General features: G+C 46.6%; 1 protein-coding gene across 4 annotated transcripts in view; it reads right to left on the bottom strand.

Moving 5' to 3' along the window:
• The window catches only part of TBC1D1 (TBC1 domain family member 1), a 220,152-nt gene that overhangs the window by 25,498 nt on the left and 172,743 nt on the right, over window positions 1-21,911 (bottom strand). For all 4 annotated transcript variants that reach the window (XM_047798075.1, XM_047798076.1, XM_047798077.1 and 1 more), the window contains 3 exons: window positions 14,595-14,780; window positions 8,360-8,521; window positions 2,087-2,245 (listed from right to left, as the gene is read on the bottom strand). In XM_047798075.1, the coding sequence (XP_047654031.1) occupies window positions 2,087-2,245; window positions 8,360-8,521; window positions 14,595-14,780 (507 nt within the window). The remainder of the gene's footprint in view (window positions 1-2,086; window positions 2,246-8,359; window positions 8,522-14,594; window positions 14,781-21,911) is intronic.

Raw genomic sequence — 21,911 nt, 5'->3', positions numbered from 1 at the left:
TCCCTCTCGACTCCCTCTCTCAATTTATTCTGCTCTTCATTTCACATGATAGGAACATGATGTCACTTTTTCTGTTACTCATCACATTAGCAAACACAGCTACTGCCAATTCACAAAACTACTTTCCTCGGGGTCAGCGGCCAAGTGGGCTCCAGCCCCAGGCCTCACATTCTCACTGTCCCCAAGGTGCAACATGGCCTGTCAGCATCGCCCTTCCCCGAGCCAGCCGCCTCCCAGCAATGTGTGGGGCTCCTGAGCACAGGCGCCTACCGCAGCGCAGAGCCAGAGCGGGTTTAGGTCCTGGCAGTTAGCTGTGTGACCGTGTGCAAAACCTGACCTCTCTGTGCCTCAGAGACTCTCCTCGTTTCTTAAAGCGGATACAGGGCCAGCTTCCCAAGGCTGTTGTGAGGCTCGCGGGAGGCTGAGATGCTAGGACAGTGACGCATATTCAACGTTAAGAGATTTATTAAGCATCTACTATGTGACATGTTCTGTCCTAGGAGCTGGGGTACAATGGCAAACAGCCCAATTCTAACCCACAGAGGGGAGGCTGCCTCCTATCAGGAGAAAGGCAATAAAGAGGCACGGCCGCATGTCTGAGACAGCAGTGGGAGAGAGTGGGGGGCCAGAGAGAGTGGGGGTGGGGTTAAGAGCACAGGCCTGGAATCACAGAGCTCAGCAGCGCACCGGCTGTGTCCCTTTGGGCAAGTAACTTAACTTCTCTGCATTTCAGTATTCCAACTCCAAACAACGTCTCCCTGGTCACGTTGTGAGGGTTAAAGAAAGTAGTTTAAGTAACTTCACACAACCTTAAATAACAATGACAATTGTAATAATAATAGATGCGGTAAGTATGATGAGGGAGGGCGTGGGGTGGGACAGAAAGGCTTAGCAGAGGCGCCTAACCCGGCCTGAGGGTGGGAGAAGAGGCCATTGCTCAGGGACAGTTTTTCAGCTTAGCCCTAAACTGTGACCCACCTGCTGCTCTGCTGCGCGGCTGGAGAGTGGAGCCCGGTACTGCCTGTGCGGCTCACACCTCCAGTGACTGGAAATTTCCTCCTGCCCTCCTGGCGGCAGTGCTGCAGGGACCTCCAAGAGCTGGGCCGCCGTGGGGCCCAAGCACTGATCAGGGAGCCCCGGGTGGATGCCGCTGAGCCCTGTCACCTGGGGCCCTTGGGGCTCCAGCCCTTGTGGAGGGGGCGGGCAGGGAGGATGTCCCACTCCCCACCCCTGTCCCCATGGGGCCACTGACAACACAGAAGGGCTCCTGTCACCATGATCACACCCTAACTCCACAAATTCCCCACTGCGGCAGCTACAAATGAACCAATACACTGCTTCCACTTTAGCTTCTTAAAACTGTTCCAGGGAGCTCCTGTCGTGGCGCAGTGGTTAACGAATCCGACTAGGAACCATGAGGTTGTGGGTTCGGTCCCTGCCCTTGCTCCGTGGGTTAAGGATCCAGCGTTGCCGTGAGCTGTGGTGTAGGTCGCAGACGCGGCTCGGATCCTGCGTTGCTGTGGCTCTGGTGTAGGCCGGTGGCTACGGCTCTGATTCAACTCCTAGCCTGGGAACCTCCATATGCCATGGGAGAGGCCCAAAAAATGGCAAAAAGACAAAAAAAAAAAAACTGTTCCAGAGACAAGGTGCCTCCCGGGGCTTCCAAAATAAAATCACCCAAGGCACACTCACAAACTGCTTTTCTAGTAAATCCTGTTTGAAAACCCTTGAGACTAGGGTGTGGCTCCTGTAATTAAGAGCAGCCTCAACTCTGACACACGCATTTCCAGGTCGTTCCTCCATGGACCATAAAACCTCTCATCAATATCTGAATCACTGAAATGGAGCCGCCACGATCCCCACCCCCACCCCCATGCTGGGGGGTGACGAGGCACAGAGGGAGATTTTTCTATATCTGAGGAGACATCTGGGATTACTCCAGGGCTTTGCTAATTCAAAGTCTCAGGAGCAAATTCTGATTGCTAAACCGAAAGACAGATCCCTAAATAACTCAGAGAGTCTCCTCTGCTTTGTCAAGTGAGTGACTGAAACCTCCATTTCCACGCCAAGTCCACGGCAGGCTTACCGAGGTCGATGAGAATCGCGTGTTGCTGGGAGGTGAGCTGTTTTAAGAGTTCTTTGTACGGCGTGTCCTTGGGCTGCTGTTTACTGGGAAACTGGTGTTTCAGGTGGTATTGCTCTGCTAGGAATTTCCAGATTTCACCCCGGTGATGTCGTGGCACACCTGCACAAGAGAGAGAGACTTCGTGTACAGAATACAACTTAATCATGGAAACAGCTGTGTTTCAGTCCATGGGTCCAACTTCTCGCTCCAAAACGATGAATGGACAGCTCAGAGAGGGCAGTAAAGCAGCCACAAGTCCGTCCTCTTTGCTCCCTTCCTTCCCCCGCACCACGCCGTTCTCGCCCCGCCTCCTCTGAGCCTCCTCCCATCTTTCAAACGTATATGTACCATGTTCAGAAGTAAACTGATGACTATGGCCATGAGACCCTATCTGGTACCAATTAATAACATCCTAGGGGAATAAGTGCAAGCATGTGAAACTGCAGGGCAAGATGCCATCTCCGAGACGGGCTGGAAGCAAGTGAGGTGAGGCTGAAGGATGGAGATGAAGGTTTCCTGGACTCCTTCAATTGTGCCAAGACTCAAGTGCAGGGGGATGAAGAGAGGGGACGAGGCAGAGGAAAGGAACTTGCGAGTGTTTCCGTGGACCTCGGCACAGGGTGCCTGCAGGAGGGAGCAGGTGGCAGTCAGGCTGGCAGGGCTTTGCTAGAGGCAAAACTGAGGGCAAGAAACCTGCCCTTCATTTGGCAGCTGGAGGAAAGCACTGGATGTTTGCAGCTGGGGAAGGAGTAGCTGAACCAACGCCAAGGTTCTGGGACACTGATGAGACATCTTTCTGGAAGGGTGGGCTGGAGGAAGGGGCCCGAGGTTGGACAGGGGGTGGCCTGCATGAACATGCCTGGTGGGCAGGCAGTATGGACCTAAAAATAAGAAAAATTATCTAAGAGCCTCTACCTAATGTTTTAGATGCCATTAGAGTAATTTTAAAATGTTGTCTAAGAAAGTTCCCACTGTGGTGCGGTAGTGGGTTAAGGATCTGGCATTTCTATGGCAGCGCAGGTTTGACCCCCAGCCGGGCGCAGGAGCTTAAGGATGTGGCAGGTCACAGCTGTAGCCTGAGTTGGATCCCTGGCCTGGGAACTTCCATATGCCATGGGGGCAGCCAAAAAAAAAGTCTTAAACTAAGAAAAGTTCTCTTAAAGTCAACAATGTTAAATAGGACAAACCTCCTTAGAAAAAGTGAAGGGTCTGAATCAAAAGTCTTGGGTTCAAGATTCCACTGTTTCAAGGCCCAGATGTGGAAATGGGGAGACAGAGAAAACAGGAGAAAGAGACTCCAAACCCTTCTCATCTCTGAGAAGAGCTCTCCTCAGGGAAAAGGAGCCTCCGAAGCAGGGTTTAATCTTTTCTTTCCATCCAGAAAAAGATGTGAGCACTGTGTGTACCTCCCTGCCGCTCGCTCGGAAAGCCTGCCCCTGGCAGGTCATCTGCCAGCGTCCCCGTCACTGGCACCGAGAGCAGCCCTACTCTGGGAAGAGCAGCAGCGAACACTCCCTGCGAGGTGACAGGCGCCTTCAGCATTCTGACCTCTTTCCATCATCCCCACAGCCTGCGGAGGGTCCCCGGTAAAGATAAAGAGGAGGAGACAGAGGCCCCTTGCTGAGAAGAGACCACCCAGCTAGCTGGCGGCAGCCCAGGAAAAGGGACTGCCATCTTCTCCTAAAGGTCTCACTGTCGGACAAGCTGCTGCTCAGATGGGAACTGGGGAAATAGCTCATGTTCCTACTGGCAATTACTAAAATAATCATTTGTGGAATTGAATCACTTTCATTTATTTCAGATCCATAGGAACTGTTTAGAAAGCACCACTCAGCCATCTCTGGGAGATACTTATAGTACAGTGAGTAATTTGGTTTTACCCTGTGGGAGAAAGACAGGGCCACATGTAACTGTGACCACATCCCACGCTTTCTCTGAATGTTTATCTAGGAGTTAACTGGATGGCCTTGTGTAGTGGGTTCAATAGTGACCTCCAAAAAGCTATTTCCATGTCCTAATTACCAGAAGCTGTGAATGTTATTTCATTGGGAAAGAGTTTTTGAGGATTATGATTAAGTTAGACAAAGATCCTGAAATGAGATCATCCCCCTGGATGATCCAAGGCACCCTAGATCCAGTGACAATATCTTCCTAAGATTCACGCAGCGGAGGAGAGGAGCAGGGGAGGTGCCCGTTGGAGGCAGAGACTGAAGCGATGTAGCCCGAGGTGAGAAATGCCAACCCACCAGAAGCTGGAACGGGCCAAGGGCAGCCCTGCCTGCACTCCGACTTCAGACTCTGGCCTCCAGAACTGGGAGGGAAATTTTTCTGCTGTTTTAGCCACTAATTTTGTGATCATTTGTTACAGCAGCAACAGGAAACTAATACGCCCTGCTAGCTGCCTCTTTATATGATTCTATTTCTTTTCTCCCTTCTACTCCTGCTCAGAGAGGTATCTTGGGGCAGGGGGAGGGGTAAACGTGGACACATACAAAAAACTTCACACCATATAAGAAGAAAATGCGAGCTAAAAAACTGTCAGCATGTTCAGTGATTTATAGTGGGGCTTTTCACAAACTACTTTTTTTTCAAACTGGGAAATTTTCCCAAGTTATGACATGACCAATTTTCCCTTTTTACTAAATCATTCCCATTATCTTATCAAACTTTTATCTGTAGGAGGAAAAGAATACTGGCTGTCACTGGACAGTACCACATATTCTGGTATTTAAGAGAAAGCTTAGATTTTTGATTTTAAAACACAGGGTCAGGCAAATCGGAGCCAATGTTTTTGCTAAGAATGATGGGGAACACCCTTTTCCATGCTCTGTTTCACCTCTGCTCCTGAACCCCACCCCCACCCCCCAGAGAAACCTGGCAGTGGACTGGGGCCTGCAGGCAGGAGACCACCCTCCCCCAGATGTAAATACCTTTCAATCTTTACTGAGTTTAAAAGTAAGGTCTGCATACTATTTAAGTGGGGTTGGGGGAACCAAATTAACCTTCTGAAAACGCATAAAGAAGCAAGTGAAAAACCACCCATAACTAGAGGGAACATGTAATTCACCATCCAAAGCAGGAAGTTTCAGAAAGTGAAGGGGAGGAAGACTATTCATTATCACACGTGGACAGGCTATAAAGCAGGGCTACGCCAGGCAACCGGACATACAGCCATCCTGCTTCAGTTCCGGTATCAGCAAACACGGGACGTACTTTTCTGCACATACACACGGACACACAGCTGCACACGAGGCGAGGCGGTCCTCTCTCACTTAACGACTTGCCTCAGACATCTTTTACACCAGCCAATACAAATCTGTGTCATTTTCAAGGAATATGACGGGGTGTGATCACATGGTTGGGGTTTGGGGGGGGGGGTCCTGCTTTATTTTTTGGCTATTAAACAGTGCCACAATAAGCATTCTTCCCTCTACGGTATATTTTTGACTGATTAATTTCTAGAATGGGTTTCTAGACATGGCAGTGATGGGTCAAAGGTAAGCAGCAGAGTCTGCATCTGGTCCGTATCACCAACGACTCAGGCAGCCTCCTTGCAATCCCATTCCTAGGAGAGTATGCTCCAGATTATAAAGCTCTAGCTTGATATCTTTAGAGAAATCATTTAAGCCAAAGTGGACTCTGAATTATTTAAAATTCCCTAGAATTATTCTTCCTTCTCCTAAGTTGACATCCTAAAATCCTGCCACTCCTAATCTAACTAACTTGGGAAGCTTATAAATCCCTTTATTTCCGTCACTAAGAGGTCTTTAGATCATTAAAAGGAGAGGCCTTGTCACCCACACAAGGTCTATCTTCTCTTTCAAGGGCTTGGAAAAGTCAAAGGTGCGGTTCTGATTTGATCTCATTCCAACGCTGAGCTCAGATGGACTGCGGGCTGAGCTGAGATGGACTGCGATCATTTGTTTGGAGTTGTTAAATCTTACATACTGAAACCAACTGAATGATTGACAAAGCTTCTTTTATAGTCAGAGATACAAAGTCCCTGCCACAAAGTGATGTGACGATGTCTGGGGACGCACGAGGAAACGGCAGGTTAGCCTTGGTTTATCTCCGTATATAAACTGTCTGGTTCTCTAGCCCCGGCTACACTACGCAGGCCCCAATGCCTACAGCACTTCCATTCAGGCCCCCCACAGACGCGTGATGAAAACCCACACGTAATCAGGTGCCAGGCTCCTAAGGAGCTCAAACATTTGGAACAGCCGTCACAGCCACACGCACTTTACCCTGAGGAGAAGTCCAGCCACCTGAAGACCATCGTCTAGTTAACAGTGAAGAGGGGAAGGCAGACTCATTCTTTCCTCTGCTTTCTTCTTTTTCAGAACAGCGATCTGGGGCTACCTGGTGCCATGGTCAGCCTCCAGCAACCACAAAGAACGTGAGAACTGGAAAAGTTCTGGGAGGTTCTCTGTGGGTCCACACCTCATCTTCTACCAGCCTGGAGGCTGGAGGCCGGAGCCCAGGAGGCAGAGGACACCTGCCAAAGGTCACACTGGGAGCTGCTGGCCAATTCAGCACCTGAGTCCTGACATCCCACCACATTGCCAGTCTCGGAGAACAGCACTGTTGAGGCCCAGTTCACCCTCAGGCAGCGCCTGAGGGTGGCTACAACTCTAGCAGCCTGGGGTGTGACCAGCTCTGTGGCCCTGGGCCCATTACTCAACATCTCTGGGTCCAAATTTCCTTCCCTATAGAAAGGGGAAAGTGGTAACTAGTGGTAACTACATATACTATTACTAAAATTGATGCTATCAAAATGCAAATAAAGGTTAATTAACACCTAATAAACCACAGTAAAAAACTACTTTGTTCCCTTTCCTCTTGGAGACAAATACTGCTTGTGTAACTTTGTCCACTGAACTACTGATCCAGTCAGGAGATAATCATAGGATGTGTATGTATTTGTATCTCTTTTTTTTCTTCTTTTTTTTTGGGGGGGGCGTCTTTTTAGGGCCACATCCACAGCATAAGGAGGTTCCCAGGCCAGGGGTCAAATCCACATCAGCCCACACCCCAGCCACAGCAACGCCAGATCCAAGCCATGCCTGCAACCTACACCACAGCCCACGGCAACGCCAGATCCTTAACCCTCTGAGCGAGGCCAGAGATCAAACCTGAATCCTCATGGACGCTAGTCAGATTCGTTTTGACTGAGCCATGATGGGAACTCCTGTATCTCTTATTCTAAACACCTGCTTATTCAGGCCTAGATGAACCAGAAGTCAATAGCACTTGAACTAGATCAGACTAAGAAAGCTTCCCATCTTGCCAGCAGACACTACTACTCTTTTTAAAAGAAATGGTTTTCTTTTACTTAAACACTAACAGTCCTTGAAGGACCATCATTAAGCTCTAAAACGGTGTCAAACTATCTGTAATATTTTCTTCTTTTTATTTTTTTTTCTTTTTAAATATTCTATTCCACTACTGATGCTTTGATAAAAAATAAGGTAAAAATGAAACAGAAGAATGAAATGGGGAAAAAAAGATGGACAGAAGATGAAAAGTCCACATTTTTTTCATTAGGATCACTGTCAAATCGCTGGAGAACTTTCTAGATGCTTACTCTCAAGTCCTGCGCTTACCTTAGATCGGTAACTATTTGGACTAGAACCCACTCTGTAGACCACACTGAAAACAGCAGCACGTCCTGCCCACCTTCCAAAGCCTTTCAGCCCAGCAGACATCTGTGGCATGTGTGTTCCTCACAACAGCCGCTGCCGTCACCCACGTCTCTCCCTCTCCCACGTGCAAAGTGAGGCTCAGAGAGGTTACGCCACATGCCTGAGATCGCACTGCAAAGGAACTGGCGAAACTGGAATCCAACCCGGAGACCACCTGCCTGGAGTCTGTGCGGACACTACATTGTCTCTCGAGAGCACCCAGGGGGAAAGCCAGACAGTTTGCTGTCAGTTTACCATTTAACTCATCTATCGTCACATCTTCACCAGTTTGTAGGCAGCTAAGCCCTTTGGCTTTCCTTTGTCTTCTTTCTGTTTCCTGGTTTTCTGGGAATTTTAATTAATTTAATTAAGAGGAATCACAAAAGGTGACACATCAATTACCTAAGACATCTGGAAACAGGTGAGGTAAAGACATGATAAATAGGAGATGGCCACTGAAACCAGGCTTCCAAAATGTTTTCATTCTGTACCTCCTCCCAGTCATCAACGAGGGGTGAGGGTGGCGGGACTGACTCCCAGCTAAGCTTACCTTGCCCAACAGCCGAGTGCATTTTTTCCATGTCAAACTTAATTTTTGATCTTCCTGGAGTGCTAAGCATCTTTTCCCACACTGTAGTTACTTCTTTAAGACAAGGAGTGATTTCTTCATAATCAAGCTTTAGGCGCTTGTTCAGCAGATCATTCTCAGAGGCTAGAACAGGCAATGTAAGAGCACATTAGAGAACAAACACTACGGCTGCACGTCTCCCATTTCACAACCACGGCTGAGAGGTCGAGCAGCTACAGCCAGCTTAACAGGTCCAAGTTAGACACTGCTCCTGCCCCAACCGCTTTCCCGATTTTCGAAACTAAACACCTAGGAGGTATCCTTGATTCCTCTTATTCCTTCACCCCAGTGGATTCTGTTGGCTTGACTGCTAAAACGCATCCCATACCTGTCCAACCCTATCCATCGCACAGCTGCCCTATTAACTATCAACATCGCAAGGGCAGGAACTGTGTCTGAATTCCCAGCACCCGGCACCATAGGATCTCACGACCTCATCTAAGCTAGGAGAGGCTCTCCAAGGACAGTTCCTTGTTTTGAGCCAAACCTCCTTCAAGTAGCTTCTACCTTTAGTTGTGTTTCTGCTGCCTGGGGCTGAGCAGAATAAATCTACCATTTTCATATGGCATCTCCTCAAACGCATGAAGACAGCTATTATTTCCTCCCAACCGTATGCAGGTTACAGCTGCAATAAGGGGAATTCTATCTCAATTAACAAACCAGGAGGGAAAATCAATAAAGGAAAAGTGTAAACTGACCATTCTAAGGATGGAAACTGACCACATCACTCCCACCTAAACCCACTAAACCCTACTTAGACACAGTCATGATGTGGTCAGTCCCCAAACCCATGCCACATCACACTTCAGATCTAGACTGAGAGCTTGTTAGAAGAGCAGCTAGGATACATAGCTAAGCACAGGCCAATACACAGACTTCGGCAGGGCTGATAAACCTGTCTTTATGATAATAATAAACAAAAATACTGTATGTCTCAACTACAGTCTATTGAGTAACACTTGATCTTAATGACACTTAACGAGGCAGGTTTTTTGGATGAGAAGACTGAGTCCCTGACCCTCACCCCCCAAGGCCTAAGAGGAGGCAGAAGGGGCCTGACCACTTGCCTTTCTCCACCAGGCTCAAGAGCTTGCAGTTATTAATTACACATTTTTTTTTCTGGGACTAGGCATCAATTAGGGGCCCTAAATGTTTGAGGGAATCCAGTGGAGCTACTGAGACCTAGAGTTTTCTTTGAGTCAAAGATTTTCAAACCAAATTTTCTCTTTAATGGACATAGGGCCTATCGTATCTTTTTTTTCCTGGTTAAGTTTTCATAAACTGCATCTTTCAAGAAGTTTGTCCACTGCATATAAGTTGTTAAGTTTATTGGCACAGAGCTGTTCTTAGTTCTCTAGGCTACAGACGTTGATAAGTCACAGCACACCTCTCACAAGCCAGTTCTCCCCCTGCCCCAACTTTATTCTGGAGGAGACTGAAGCTGAGCGGGCTCCTTACGGTGCCCAGGGCCCCAGTGTAAGGCAAGAAGTTAAATGATTTTAAACAGGAATTACAGCTATTTCATTGAGTTGCTTCTGTGAGGATTAAGTGAGATGAAATATACAAAGCATTTACAAAATGTCTATTAATTAGAGTGCTCCACAAATTATGAATATAAAAAAAAATCGAAATAATGTTGCTTTACAAAGTACGTGCTGATAACATAAAACATTTTCTTTTTTGCATTAAAACTTGAGCAAATGCTAATAACTCAAGTAATCTGGCTTACGCTAACCAAATAGTAAGATTTTATTCATCTTATGCATGGATTCGGTACTTAACTGACTCAGTACCTGCCGGCACATATAAATGCATCAAAAGATGGCCCTGGAGTTCCCGTCATGGCGCAGTGGTTAACGAATCCGACTAGGAACCATGAGGTTGCCAGTTTGGTCCCTGCCCTTGCTCAGTGGGTTAACGGTCCGGCGTTGCCGTGAGCTGTGGTGTAGGTTGCAGACGCGGCTCAGATCCCGCATTGCTGTGGCTCTGGCGTAGGCCGGTGGCTACAGCTCCGATTCAACCCCTAGCCTGGGAACCTCCATAAGCCGCGGGAGCGGCCCAAAAAATAGCAACAACAACAACAACAAAAAGACAAAATAAATAAATAAATAAATAAATAAATAAAGATGGCCCTGAAAAGGTTTGCAGAGATGCCTTGTCCAGCCTCTCACATCACAGACACAGAAACTCAAGTTCAAAGTGAGTAAGAGACTCGCCCAAGGTTATTTACTAGCTGGCGGGCAGCCAAGAGACTCTAGGCCTTCTGCTGCCTCCTTCTTATCTTCTATGATTTTTTTCATCTTCTATCTTTATTCTTCTCCTTCTTTCTTTGAAGAATACATTTTCAAGGTCCTGCTAAATTATTCCCTACGTCTGTGGAGTTCAAATTTTTTTTTTTTTTTTTTTAATGTCAAGCCTAGATTGCTTTTGGCTATAAGAACACACAATAGATGCCATTTGAGCTGAGCTAACCCTTGCAGCACATCAGGTTCGGGACCAGCCCTGCCAAACAGTGACTGCAAGCAGCCCTGGACTCTCAGTGCCAACAAACATTGCTCTGGCAGTGAATTCTGCTGTGAGCATGTCTGTATACATTAAACAGCCCAGCAAGCAACAAGAGGCAGCAAGAAGATATGACGTCAACAGAACAGGAATATCTGGCCAGAAGATGCAACTTTTGAAAAGCCTTAAGCTATGTATTTTGCTGTTGGCCCAAGCAACATCCTTCTGTTTTAGTATCCTGACAAACTGCTCCCTAAAATCAGTGGCCTCCAAAATGCCTTATCAACCCAAACAGATGGTACAAAGACCCAACAAACATCACGGCTCTGAGGCAAGAACTTCAGGTACAAGAGCAAACTATTTACAAAATTAAACATAGGTCTAGCATACCCATGTTTGAGTTTCTGGGGCCAGGAGAAACCAGGACTAAACGAGATCGAAATATAACTTTGCACAAGAGTCATCTAATCACCATGTAACATGGATGTGAGCTACCCTGACTCTGGACTACAAATGTTCAGGTCTGATGCTGCCACTGCATAGGGTGGGCTGTGGCTGCCTGTCCCTGGTTCTGCTCCATTAGCAACTGCCTTCACAGACCAAACGCTCCTCCACCTGCCCCCATCTCTTGAAATCTTAGAAAGGGAATGCTAAGGGCTGGGAGCCTCAAACTTGTAGAGATTTTAGAAAAACTGCACTCAATATCTAATTTTTTTTTTTCTCTTTTACAGCCGCATCTATAGCATACGTAAGTTCCCAGGCTAGGGAACTGCAGCTGCCAGCCTACACCACAGCCACAGTAACACCAATTCAAGCAGAGCCGAGTGGCATCTGTGACCTACACCACAGCTCAGGGTAACGCTGGATCCTTAACCCACTGAGGAAGGCCAGGGACCAAACCCATATCCTCATGGATACTAGTTGGGTTTGTTACCGCTAAGCCACAACGGGAACTCCAAAATCTAACATTTTTTATAATCAATATGTAGTATTTTGTTTAACCATGGAAAATCTTTCAAAAATATTTTCAATTATAGTTCAATTAAAATTCAAAATTCAATGTGTTATCATTATGCAGATGTAGTATCAGCCACATGAAATCATATAAATCAGCCCAATAATCAACACGGCACGGACCAAAACCAGCAGGCTGTGGCGAGTCAGCCCTGCTGTCCCGCATCCGCTGCTCTGTCTTCATCTAGAGCAGGGGACGGCCCCGTGGAGGGCGGAGGGCTCGCAACAGAGCCTTGCGTTTCAGTCCCAACTCTACTGAAGATCAGCTGTTTATCCTTGAGGAAATCACAACTCAGCTTCCAACTGTCTACAGCGAAGTGAAGTGAAGTGGATTTGGATGACGTGGTTTGGTAATTTCTTGAATACAGTGCTCCCAGGATAGTAATAAATAACTGATCCGTATATTCAAAAGCCAGGGGAAAGGCTTGTCCATAGGAAGAACCTCCTCATATGTGTTCCTCTAATTTTTCCCAAAGAGCATACAATTCAGCCTGAACCTTTGATTAATTTCAAGAGCCCCTCCCGGCTGTAATTAACCTCCCTTTAAAAATTTTTTTAAAAATGTGAAAGAATGACTGTCTCTCCAGTACACTCCTACTTGGTTCTTGTCAAATCTTGCTTCTGTATTTAATGAGAAAGTTCTGTGCCTCCCCCAGCCATGTCACCCCAACAAAATTTACTCAATGTTTTTAGGCAATTCACCATCAGGCTCTTATTGGTGATTATTTCTCTCAGTCATATAGGTACTTATACAGCAACATGACACTTCCTAAATGATATTTAGCAAGTGTGCTGTGCTTCTGCCACAAAAGTAAACATATGTTGGACTTTATAGAGCTAAGGAGAGACATGAATTCAAATAGTAAATATCAAAGACCACACAGGATGGAACCCTGCAGGATGAAATGAGGAAGCAGCAAATGAGGATGCTGGCAAGGGCTAGTAAACCTCATGCAACCCCTGGCAAGGTGTTCCAGGTACCTGAGGAAACGCTTTCCGGTCTGCTCTACTCTGCCTGGTCATCATTTACGAGGCTCTACAAAAGCTCTGCTTCTGTAGCAATCAGATCTCATCTCATCAATTATAGTCTCAATTCCTCCCAACACTCCTAAGGAGTCAGCCAGCGTCCTTCCCACTTCACAACCACACCCGGATTTCCCGAGGCTCTCATTTGCAAGACTGGCCAGGATATGCATTTCCTGCGGCTCTCATCTGCAAGACTGGCCAGGATACGCATTAAGGCTTATGACCTATGTGATGAGTATCATTGGCTTTTTGCTTTTCAACCAAAAATCCCAATCAACATACCCATGCTGTCCCTGAGCAGATGGAACTCAGTGATGCCCTCACTATTAGATCTCTTTTAGACATCTGCTTTCAGAACTACCTTCGAGAACATACAAGAAAACGGGAGAAAAACAGAGTTGGAAGAAAACTTAGCACTCGCTGCTCTCAGCTCTGCTCCCTGCCACAGCATCCCCCGTCCATAGCAGCCGCACGGAGCCACCCCCTCGGCATCTCCCTCAGTGTCAGCACCGTCAACTGAGAGCTCGCTATACTCGTACCCAGACTGTTCCAACTGCTCGACTACTGTCCTATCAAAAGGTCTTATTCCTTTGCATTTGACTCCTTGGTTTGGGTCAAAGACTGATATACTTCTTTGGACAATGGACCTTCTTCATCAGATTTGGTGTCTTAACTTTCAGCTCTATACAAACACCACAGTAAAAGATGAAGGTTTACAGCCAAGGAGGAAGTTCAACGAAATGTACTCTAATTCCAAAATCGCTCTGGAGCGGAAAAGAATGTATAGCCTCCCTTTTAAAGAGAATGTCCAGACTTCCCAATCAAAAGCCTCCTTCTTTTATATCCAGGCAGCTCTCTACAGCCCAAGACCAGTGCTCTTTGCATTATACCACCCGTGGTACATCAAACTTAGCTTCTTAGCTACTCTGAAAATAATATTTATTGGTTCAAGTGACTATGGAAACAGGAGATGAACAAAGTCTAAACTTTCAAAGTTCACGTCTTATTTTGATACTAACATAACCCTGGGCTTCTGAGTCTTAGTTTCCTCTTCGGGCTACTTACTACCTGCCTTCACAAGCCGTCATCAGCAGTAAATGCGTCTGTCCACGTAAAACCCTAATATTGGTAGGGTTTAATAGGGTCTAATAGGGTTAGGGTTCTGCTAACTTGAAGCCTAGTCGTCTGTTTTACACGTTACCTGCAACTCGCTACAAATGCACAGGTGGGTTTTGAACTTTAATGATTTACAGAAGATCTGTTCATACCTAACACCCAGGCACAGACTACAGCTGAGGACAAAGCAGGGGGAGAGAGAGAGGGAAGAAAAAACACTTTTCAGAGAGTTAAAGCTTACATTTGAAGGATGTAAGATTTCATTTAATACAGCTGGTGAGATTATTATTAAACCTCCAGAAATTAGGAGGTATTAACTTATTTTGAAAAAGCAAACAGGTATTTAATATGTATGTGCGTACATGAGCATTTTAGAGTACCTCGCTTTTTCCTTTTTCTTTCTAAGAATAACACGCTTCTGTCTAATGTGCTCCACTTCTGAGTCAGGACAAATTAACTCACCATCAGGCCTGTTCAATATCAAAAGTGGCAAACCAACCTTGCAGCTTCTGATTTTCTTTCTCCATCCTTAGCAGCAGTATCTGTTGTAGAATGGCCTTTTGCCACAGCTCTCGAAGCTCACGAGATGTCCTCTTCTTTTCCTCTGGGACAGGGCCAAAGGGCCCATCTTCACAAACTGGCTCTAGAGGAGATCGTGGGGGAAGCTCTCCCAGCTCTGAATAATCTGGGGATGAAAAAGGACATTTCGGAATGGTCATTTTTCAATAAAAATTTATTTTTAAACATCCTGTCAAATCAGAAAATTCTGCTCATTCAATTACACAATGATAGCACCAATTTTAAAATGCAAGTTTTTTTCTTTTCTTTTCTTTTTTTTTTTTTTGTGGCTGCACCCACAGCCTACAGAAGGTCCTAGGCCAGGGACTGAACCTGCACCACAGCAATGACCTGAGCCAGAGAAGTGACAGTGCTAGATCCTTAACCCACTGAGCCATCAGGGAGTTGAAGTCCCCAAATTCAAATTTTCATATGCATCGAGAAACTACGCCTGAGTCACAAACACCAAACAAATCATACGTCATATAGTAAGCAAAAGTCGCAGCAACTGAGTAGGTACAAAGATACCTACTTTTTAAAGTATAATATTTTATCTTCTGAGTTAACAACTGTATTACTGATAACAACAGCAAACATTCACTCAGTACTCACTCTGTACCACTGTTCTGAGGATTTTTTTTTTTTTTTTGTCTTTCGTCTTTTTTGTCTTTTTTGTCTGTTGTTGTTGCTATTTCTTGGGCCGCTCCCGCGGCATATGGAGATTCCCAGGCTAGGGGTTGAATCAGAGCTGTAGCCACCGGCCTACGCCAGAGCCACAGCAACGCGGGTTCCGAGCCGTGTCTGCAACCTACACCACAGCTCACGGCAACGCCGGATCGTTAACCCACTGAGCAAGGGCGGGGACCGAACCCGCAACCTCATGGTTCCTAGTCGGATTCGTTAACCACTGCGCCACGATGGAAACTTCTGTTCTGAGGATTTTATGTGTGATTATTAAACACTCAACTACCTTAAGGTGTGCCCTGCCCGATGCCCTGCAGCCAGGAAGCGTAGAGCCAAGGCTGGATCCCAAGTGGTCTGGCTTCATGCGCATTTTTTAAGCACTTGTGTTATAAAACTGGGTGGTTTAAAAGAAGATTAAAAATTATTTAATAGCCAATAATAACAGTGACCATTAATGGATCCTCTACCAAGTGCTGGGCACCAAGCCAGGTGTTTCATAAAGACAGATTCATTTCATCCTGATCCAGATCCAGAAGGCACGTGTTAGCTTGAAGGAGACTACAGCGCACAGAAGCCTAGTAATGTGCCTAGTAACGCAGAAGCTCAGGCTTTGTGTAGCCACCCCTGCAGGCCAGATGGCCCTCCGATTCTAATGTCTCCCATGTCATCGATTTTCACATTTCCATTTCTTAGTTGAAAACTCTTTACGGTTCACGAATCTGTACCTCTCCCAGCTGCAGACACTGTGTTGCTGGCACACAGCGTCGTTATAACACACTAGTACCTGACGGACACGCACGAAGAACATCCCAGCGATTCACCGTGAAACTAGATGTGAGGAGCTAGTATAAGTTCTTGCACAAGTGGGCCTCATCTGACACAAGGCATTCTTTTGTATTTTATTTTTTTTTAATGGTCATAGCCGAGGCATATGGAAGTTTCTGGGCCAGGGACTGAATCTGAGCCTCAGCTGTGACCTACGCCGGATCCTTTTTAACCCACTGTGGGGGCCTGGGATCAAACCCATGCCTCTGAGCAACCCACATGTCTTAACCCACTGTGCCACAGTGGGAACGATAGGGCATTCTTAACGTGCCGTAAAACGCCATTTGCCAGCAACCTGAGTCTCGCAACTGCCCATGAGACGACACACAATCGCTTCCATTCAATAGCTCCAACATAATTTCATGTTATGCTTAATTTACAGAATGGTCACCACCACTGACTGTTCATTACCTTCAGTTGGGTTTGTTTTCCTGCTTCATAATCAAGCACAAGCTACAAAGTGTTTGATTCCCTAAAATACCTTGTCCCAAACTCCCCTTAAAAGTACAGGATTAAAAAAATTGACAGGAGTTCCCATCGTGGCTCAGTGGTTAACAAATCCGACTAGGAACCATGAGGCTGCGGGTTTGATCCCTGCCCTTGCTCAGTGGGTTAAGGATCCGGCGTTGCTGTGAGCTGTGGTGCAGGTTGCAGACGCAGCTCGGATCCCGCATTGCTGTGGCTCCGGCATAGGCCAGCAGCTACAGCTCCAATTAGACCTCTAGCCTGGGAACCTCCATATGCCGTGGGAGCGGCCCAAGAAATAGCAAAAAAGACCAAAAATAAAATAAAGTAAAAATAAAATAAAATATTTTTTAAAAAATTGACAATTAAGAACACCTTACCATCTCTGTAAGCATTTAAATACCTATCATCACATTTCTATTTATGCTTATTTAATTATGATCCTATTAAACAAATGAGTATATTAAAATTCTAATTCTTTTGGAAGTAAGAAATAAAACTGTTACACATGTAACAGGATGCGCACTTGTTAAGTTAATATAAAAATAGGAATCAAAATTGTCTATACAGTGTGATCTCAATTGTATAAGTATTATGAGAGGCAGTACGATCTAGCGATTAATAGGTCAGGCTCTGGAGTGAGGCTGTGTGGGTTTTAATCAAGACTCTGCATTTATTGATTTTGTGATCTTCAGCAAGTTGCTTGAACTCTTTGTGCCTCAATTTCCCAATCTGTCAAATGGGCATAACAGCACTCCCTCAGAGTAGTGTTAAGGGATTGAGTTAATACATATCATACAAACCACCTAAAACAGGGTCCAAGACACAGCAAGAAGACAGCAAATGTTAGCTTTTACGTTTGTAATCACGCATTAAGGGCACAGAAAAAGTACTGGAAGGGACCATATCAAAATTTAGCTGCTCAACACTGTAAGCTCTGAGAAGGCTAGAACCCTGCCACCTCATCAACGATGGTTTGTCCAGCACCAAGCAGTCCCAGGCACCCAGCAGGTGCTTCATAAATAACTACTGGAAAAAAGAAGAGATAGGTAGATCCTGGTTTGGGAGTGCTTGCTGTTCTTCGTATTTCCTGTACTTTCTAAACTTGTGACAATAAATATTTTAATAGTAAAAAAAATTTAAATCCTGCATATCTGTCCTGATTTAAATACACGTATTGAAAAATGTTCTCTGGGGGAGTTCCCATCGTGGCGCAGTGGTTAACGAATCCGACTAGGAACCATGAGGTTGCGGGTTCGGTCCCTGCCCTTGCTCAGTGGGTTAATGATCCGGCGTTGCCGTGAGCTGTGGTGTAGGTTGCAGACGTGGCTCAGATCCCGCGTTGCTGTGGCTCTGGCGTAGGCCAGTGGCTACAGCTCCGATTGGACTCCTAGCCTGGGAACCTCCATGTGCCGCGGGAGCGGCCCAAGAAATAGCTAAAAAGACAAAAAAAGAAAGAAAGAAAGAAAAATGTTCTCTGGCAAAATACTTAAGAGGACCAATCAGTCCCCCCAGCCCCTCCCCCCCAGCCCCTCCCCCCCACCCCCTCGTGCTTGGGATTACTCATCACTGAACATGACATAGTTTAGTCCCTTTCTCAAGAGGAATTTTAGTCCCTATTTTCATTTAATCTTATTCTGCAGCTTGAAGTGTTCCACTTGAGCCCTTTCCCTTTTTTTGTTGTTGTTGTTTTCTTTTATCATCTTGGCTGTTAAAATTCTGCTGGACCCCTGCAGTTACGATTCAAGTTCTGCTTTATCTCATATTGGAAAGTAGTGACACTCCCGCAGGTTTGTAAGAGAGTCTTGTTCCCAAAAAGTGATTCCAATGAGCTGTCCTGGCTGATGCGGCAGCAAGGGAGCAGTCAGAGCAGCACGTCGGCATCCCTTTGGAACCCAGGGACCGCCCAGTCCACAGAGCAGTGGGGTGGGCTTAATCTGGAGGCTCCCTCCCACTCTCAAACCTCACAGTAAGGCGAGGGCTCACCTCTCCCAGTCTCCCTCCTCGATTCTCGTCCTTCCTCCACAGCCCTTCTCCTTCTGGGTGTGCTGAAAATTCCTACTCAGTTAACTTCACAATTCCAGAGCAATGAACAGGACAGGCTGCCTCAGGCCGGGCTGATGGCACAGGTCTAGGAGTCTGGGCTGGGTGGTCCCCAGGTCCACTAACTCTCTGCCAACTAGATTGCTGACAGTTTTGCTATTTTCCCATTCAGAGAAGTCAGACCTGCAGAGGAAGAGCACTGTCTGGCGATGACGACTGGGAGGTTTAAGACAGAAACTGCCTCCCGAAGGCGTCTATTTCTGCCTTTATTTTCTTAGTATCAATCTCAGCTCAGTCCCTTGAGCTCTTACTATGTGCTGAGCCCTCAGTGTGAATAAGCCTGACTGTCACCACTGCCTCTCAGACAGGTGCTATTATCCCCTTTCTACAGCCGAGATAACTAAGGGGCAGTGAGGTTCTGTAGCGAGGCCAAGGTCACACAGCTACTAAGAGTCAGAGCCACAATTTGAACCAACGTGTTTTCGTCCAAAGGAAGAAACGCTGACCCAGTGCCTCTCTAACTTGCAGATGCACAAACACTATGTGGGTATCTTCCTAAAATGCAGATTTCGACTCAGCCAGTCTTGGGGCAGGGGCGGGGGTGGTGGTGGTGGTGCTGACAGCCTGCATGTCCCTCAAGCTCCCAGCTGATACCACCGTGGTTGGTCTCAAAGCTCACTCCCAACAGCAGGCTCCAGGCCACGTTTTTACTCTTCCTGTTTCACGCAACACTATGTACTTATCATCACGTCAGCTTTCATTTTCTTGTGCTGTTAGCACTAGAACACGGTCCAAGTTTCGCTGTCTGCTGCGTGATGCGGCCTTCCATGCGGTCAGAGCTTGTGAAGGTCAGGGTACCAAGGCCAAGTGCAGAACACAAAGAAGGACTGCAAGCACGAGTGTTGATTTCACCCGTGGATCAGCTAAATAAAGAATAATCCACTGTAAAGGTCAGCAATACGCCTGGCAATTTCGAGCAGGGTTGCTCGACCTCAGCACTGCTGACATTTTGGGCTAATTCTCTGCCATGGGGGACTGTCCTGGGCACTGCAGGGCGTTTATCAGCATCCCTGGGCACCACCCACTGGAGGACAGTAATATCTGCCCATCCCAGCAGTGAGATCAAAATGCCCAGACACTGCTAAATGTCCCCCAGGGAGGAGTGGGGACAAGATCACCCCCAGTCAGAACCCAAATTAGAATAAGACACCCACCACCTACTCTTCTAAACCTGGGAGTGGGTAAAAATACATCCCCTCCAGCCAAAATTATATTATGTGGTAACAGTACTGATGTTATCATCTATAATTAAAAACTTTTTAAAAAATACACTATCAGAGTTCCGGTTGTGGTGCGGTGGAAACGAATCTGACTAGGAACCATGAGGTTGCGGGTTCGATCCCTGGCCTTGCTCAGTGGGTTAAGGATCCAGCGTTGCCATGGGTTGTGGTGTAGGTTGCAGAAACAGCTCGGATCTGGCATTGCTGTGGCTGTGGTGTAGGCCAGCAGCTGTGGCTCCCACTGGACCCCTAGCCTGAGAACCTCCATACACTGCAGGCGCAGCCCTAAAAAGACAAAAAAAAAAAAAAAATAGCCTAGTTACAAAGGATTTCAGTCATTTACAAAAGGGGGATGGTTAAACATTTGTTTATTCTAAATGTGGCTTTGGCTAAGTCAGTCCAGGAGGGCTGTTTTCTGAACTATGCAAAAGACTCCAGATTCAGGGCAGAGATACAGCTCTGTGATCAGTCCTGGTTCATGTGTGCATGCACATGCATGTTTGGCGTGCAGTCTCGTGAGCTGTGTACTCGCACACACAGGGATTGGGTGGAGTGGCAGGTGAGGACAATGACAGGAAAATGCTGGACAACTGCTGGCTGAGTACCTTGTTCTAATAAGAAGTCTGTGCATTGTTTTAACTTGGATAATTCCCAGGCCATTTACAGCAGTATCTATTGAGTCCCTTATACGTACCCAGGATGCAGGGTGCTCAGTGGTCTATGAGAGGCTTTGATGTTTTAAATACTCTCCAGAACCACACTAGGAATCTGGCTTCTGCCCTCAACTTCTACTCCTGCTGAGGGGCTGAGCCCAGAGACTCAGGTGGGAGAGCACAGCTTAGAGCAGCAGAGGCTGAGCCGGACGGTCCTGCTCTGCAGACCTTTGTAAACATGTACAGCTTCTGGGTTCCAGTCCCTCGGGTTAAAACGTCAGCAGCGACATTCACCTCCGTCTGCCCCAACTGTGGGGATCACAGGCACTGACGGACATCTTCCTAGAGTCTACAAAGCCACAGAGCCAAAGCGCTGCAGTGACAGGTCCGTCTGGGCTTGGCTTTCACTATCCTGGCACCTCCTATAATGACAGGATACAGAAGGCTTACATTACGTAGACTTTCAGAAATAATGGCCTTCGATGTGTTCTAAAAATGTTTAAATACCAGCCATTATTCCGGCCCCTAAGAGACAAGTGCCTCCATCTAAATCACGGCTGAGACGTTCTCAATAGAGCCATAAACGTGATCTACACGGGTGCGTCAATCAATACTCGAGATGCCAAACGGTCCTCCCACTGCCCTGTGCTGCCTCGGCTTCCACTCTGCACAGGGACGTGTGGGGAAGAAGGGGATGCTGCACGGTCAGTGAGACAGGACAGGAGGAAAAGAGATGTGTCAGCCCGACCCCCCACAGGGCTCCTGTCCTGTGCTTCTAAAGGACACTGATACCAGGTTCAAACTGCAGTTCTCCTCCCTTTAAAAACAGAACATTAAATCACACGGAAGTGCCCTGTTAAGATCAAGGAGCCCCATGAAGAAAACGAGGAGACAGACCCTTAATCTCCAATACTCTGCTCTTTTCTGTTATCCTACCACAGAGCATTTGATGACTCTCTCCATCCCTCTCGAAAAATCCCGATCTCCCATGCCAAAAGTAAAAGTCTAAAATTCTAGTTAGGCTCAAACCTCTGTTTTTACGATACCAATAGATCTTGGAGACAAGAATTAAAACTGAACATTAAATTTCTGGAGAAAAAGTTTAACAACAGGGATTAACATCTGCAGCATCTGCTGTTACCAAGAGCTTCAAGAAAATTTCTTTTAAAAATCAAGGTAATATGGGGAGTTCCCGTCGTGGCGCAGTGGTTAACAAATCCGACTAGGAACCATGAGGTTGCGGGTTCGGTCCCTGCCCTCGCTCAGTGGGTTAAGGATCCGGTGTTGCCGTGAGCTGTGGTGTAGGTT

Source organism: Phacochoerus africanus, chromosome 10 (assembly GCF_016906955.1).
Source record: "Phacochoerus africanus isolate WHEZ1 chromosome 10, ROS_Pafr_v1, whole genome shotgun sequence".
NCBI lineage: Eukaryota > Metazoa > Chordata > Mammalia > Artiodactyla > Suidae > Phacochoerus > Phacochoerus africanus.
The sequence above is the reverse complement of the archived record's forward strand: the minus strand, read 5'-3'. Positions and strand labels throughout refer to the sequence as shown.